Source organism: Stegastes partitus, unplaced genomic scaffold (genome assembly GCF_000690725.1).
Source record: "Stegastes partitus isolate 25-593 unplaced genomic scaffold, Stegastes_partitus-1.0.2 Scaffold188, whole genome shotgun sequence".
Taxonomy (NCBI): Eukaryota; Metazoa; Chordata; class Actinopteri; family Pomacentridae; genus Stegastes; species Stegastes partitus.
The window spans coordinates 863340-866322 of NW_007577919.1; the positions used below are offsets into that span (position 1 = coordinate 863340).

At 42.9% G+C, this 2983-nt stretch overlaps 1 protein-coding gene across 1 annotated transcript in view; it reads left to right on the top strand.

Annotated features, from left to right (window-relative positions):
• Nucleotides 1-2509: 2509 nt before the first annotated feature.
• smpd3 (sphingomyelin phosphodiesterase 3) overlaps nt 2510-2983 on the top strand; it is a gene marked incomplete at its 3' end in the record, with an annotated part of 3367 nt that continues 2893 nt past the window's right edge. Inside the window, exon 1 of the mRNA XM_008280243.1 lies at nt 2510-2811. Coding sequence (XP_008278465.1) covers nt 2510-2811 — 302 coding nt within the window. The remainder of the gene's footprint in view (nt 2812-2983) is intronic.

The following is a 2983-nucleotide window of genomic DNA, read 5'->3' on the forward strand; positions in this document are numbered from 1 at the left end:
AAACCAGTCCAGATTGGTTTGGTTGTGGTCACTTTGCATTAATTTTTTTTCAGTTCCAGCTAAAAGAACCTGTTGGTCACATAAAAATGTACAATAAATCTGAATTCTGTGCATAACTATGAGCGTATACATGGATTAGTGTTTTATTTTTTGCAAGCTGGGAAGTTCAGATAGAACAGCATCGTATGTTCTCTGAGTGTTGCCAGGTTGGTTCTGCTGGCTGTGATGTGCAGCCGAGGGTTTGTACATCGCGTACATGTTCGGGTCGGCGGATCCTGGCGGGACTTGGTGTTGCCGCAGACGACTCGCTTGTCGAGGTCGTTGCTGTGCAGGTATCCGAGGTCGCGCTGAGGTCAGACTCTCTTTGTGTTCCTCAAACCGCCGGCTGTTGACATGAACGAAATAATCCGTTCATCATTTATTCATGCTGCCGGATCGACTGTCTGCGGCTCGCGTTGGTTAAAGAAGCGTTTAGGGACGTTTTTCTCCGGTTAAGTTTTCAGCAGGAGGAGGCCGTTCAGTGTCGTATTGATTATCGGCCTTTCTGCTCGTCAGTTATTGTCTCCAGCAGCTGTTCCCTCACAACGTTTCCTTTGTGGGAAAAAAAAAAGCACCTTAATTATTTAAACTGTTGAATCTCTATTTGTGCTCAAACACACTTTCCCTCTTTTGTTTCCACTAAATTAAATCACTCCTCTCTGACTGACAGCCTCGGTTTGTTCCAGCTCATAATTAATATTATATTTTTACACCCACTTTCTGCATCAGTAATAAACACACGCTGTCGTTTTTGGACGCAAACTCAAGACTCGGTGTTTTAATGAATCTTGTGCATCATTTTATGTTTTCTTCTGCCAGCGTTCTGATATATTTGGTGTCTTTGAAGAAGTTTGGATCTGCAAAACTTTATTTTTCATATTTTAGTTGTACGGGTTTGAACAAGGTTGACATACACAGAATAAACTGGTAATTTACGATCCACTGCTAACTTTGTCGTTTAGCTCTTTATTTAAATGTACCTGATAATTCGACTCATGTAACCTGGTTGTGTTTCATTAGTTTACTGGATTTAACATTAGATGTTAACCTCTGCTCAGCTGGTTTAATTTGTATTGTGGATTAAACCTCCCAGACCTTCTTCTGTGTTAGCCTGTTTGCTAATAGCGCTGCTAGCTAGCTCAGAAACTTCTAATAATTTCACGAAAGAAGATTTTAACAGCAAACAATGTAAATATATCCGGACTGGTTTTTAGAATATTTAGCATAATACTTTTTAAAAGTTTATGGGACTCATGGCTAACTGCTAACAGCACCGAGGCTGTTTGAAATGAAGTTTGTTTGCTTCCTTAGCTTATAGGTTAGCATTACAGAACTCATTTTTCATGCTGAAATCACAAAAAAATGTAATGATATGAACATATTTTATATTTTATTCTTCAGCAAATGAGCAGAATGTCAGAATTACTGCTGTCGCTAACACAGTTTTAAATTAGCCTGGTTGCTACTAAACTAAATTGCTAACTACTGCCAGCTAGTTTGACTGAATGATACATATTCACGTTTTAGCAAAAAACTTAAAACCCATTAAAAGTTACGGGTTCATTTTAGAATATTTTAAAATTATATTGTATGTATCGCATTTCCTGGGAATCATTGCTAACAGCTAGTTGCTCTGGTGGTATTGAAATTAGCTCGCATGTATTTCTTTAGCTTAGAGGTTAGCATGACAACATTTTTTATGGTGAAATGACAAGAAGGTGATGACATGAACATATTTTATATATTGTTCAACAAATTAACAGAATGTCAGTATTACCGCTGTAGTTAACACAATGTTATGTTAGCCTGGTTGCTAATAGGCTAAATTGCTAACTACTAGCTTAGAGGTTAGCATGACAGAACTTAACTCATTTGAACATTTTTTATGGTGAAGCTGCAAAACAGTGACAATGTGAGAATATTTATTGTTTCTGTCTTTAGCACAACATTAGTATTAATCCTAATATTGCATAAATGACGTTACATCTTATTGCATCTCATTATTATTGGTATATTGTGTATCATTATTATTATTTGTGTGTTTCTGTAACGCTGAACTTTTCCCTGCTGTGGGATAAATGAAGGCTGATTTTGTTTTTCATGAACATCAGACACTGTCTGACTCTTCCTTCTTATCGCTCTGATGCTCTGCAGGTCCATGAAGTCGTGACGTTTATCAGACGCCCATCACCGGAGGTAATCACAGATCCGTCATCGAGGGAGAAGCTTTCAACATGGCCGCCGCCCCTCACCTGGGCGACCCGTCCTGCGGAGGTTCTACCTGCTGAGCCGAGAGACGCTCACCTGAGTCCATTAAAACCTCCAAACCATGTAGAGTAGCTTCTCCGAGGAGGGGGGAGGGTCTACATCAGAGTGCTCTATTTCTTCTGTTGGTGTACCTGCACACAGACCTCACCTGTGCTCGCCTGTGCAGAGAGTGTATGTGGGAGTGGCCAGAGAGCAGGAAGTGATGGTGCTCCACAGCGCCCCCTACACCAGTGCCTGCCTGCACTTCCTGGACGGGCTGTCGTGGAGCCTGGTGTTCCCCTGCTACTGGCTGCTGGACCGGCTGCTGGCGTCCTGCGTGGCCACCTCTCTGGAGAAGCGGCAGCGTGCTCAGGACCCCTGCTCCTTCCTGTCGCTCTGCGTCCTGATCGCAGCGCCGCTCTACCTGCTGCTCTTCTTCGCATCGCTGCCCTTCGCCCTGCTGGGCTTCATCATCTGGGCTCCGCTGCAGGCCGTCCGCCAGCCCTACCTGTACACCTACCGCAGGTGAGTGGTCACCTGACCGCTGCACAGCAGGCTACACGACCTCTGACTGGAGACTGTGGAGTGTCAAAGAGGAAAATACAGCCACAAAGAGACACAAAACAACCACGAAGAGACACAAAACAACCACAAACAGATGCAAAACAACCACAAAGAGACACAAAACAACCACAAA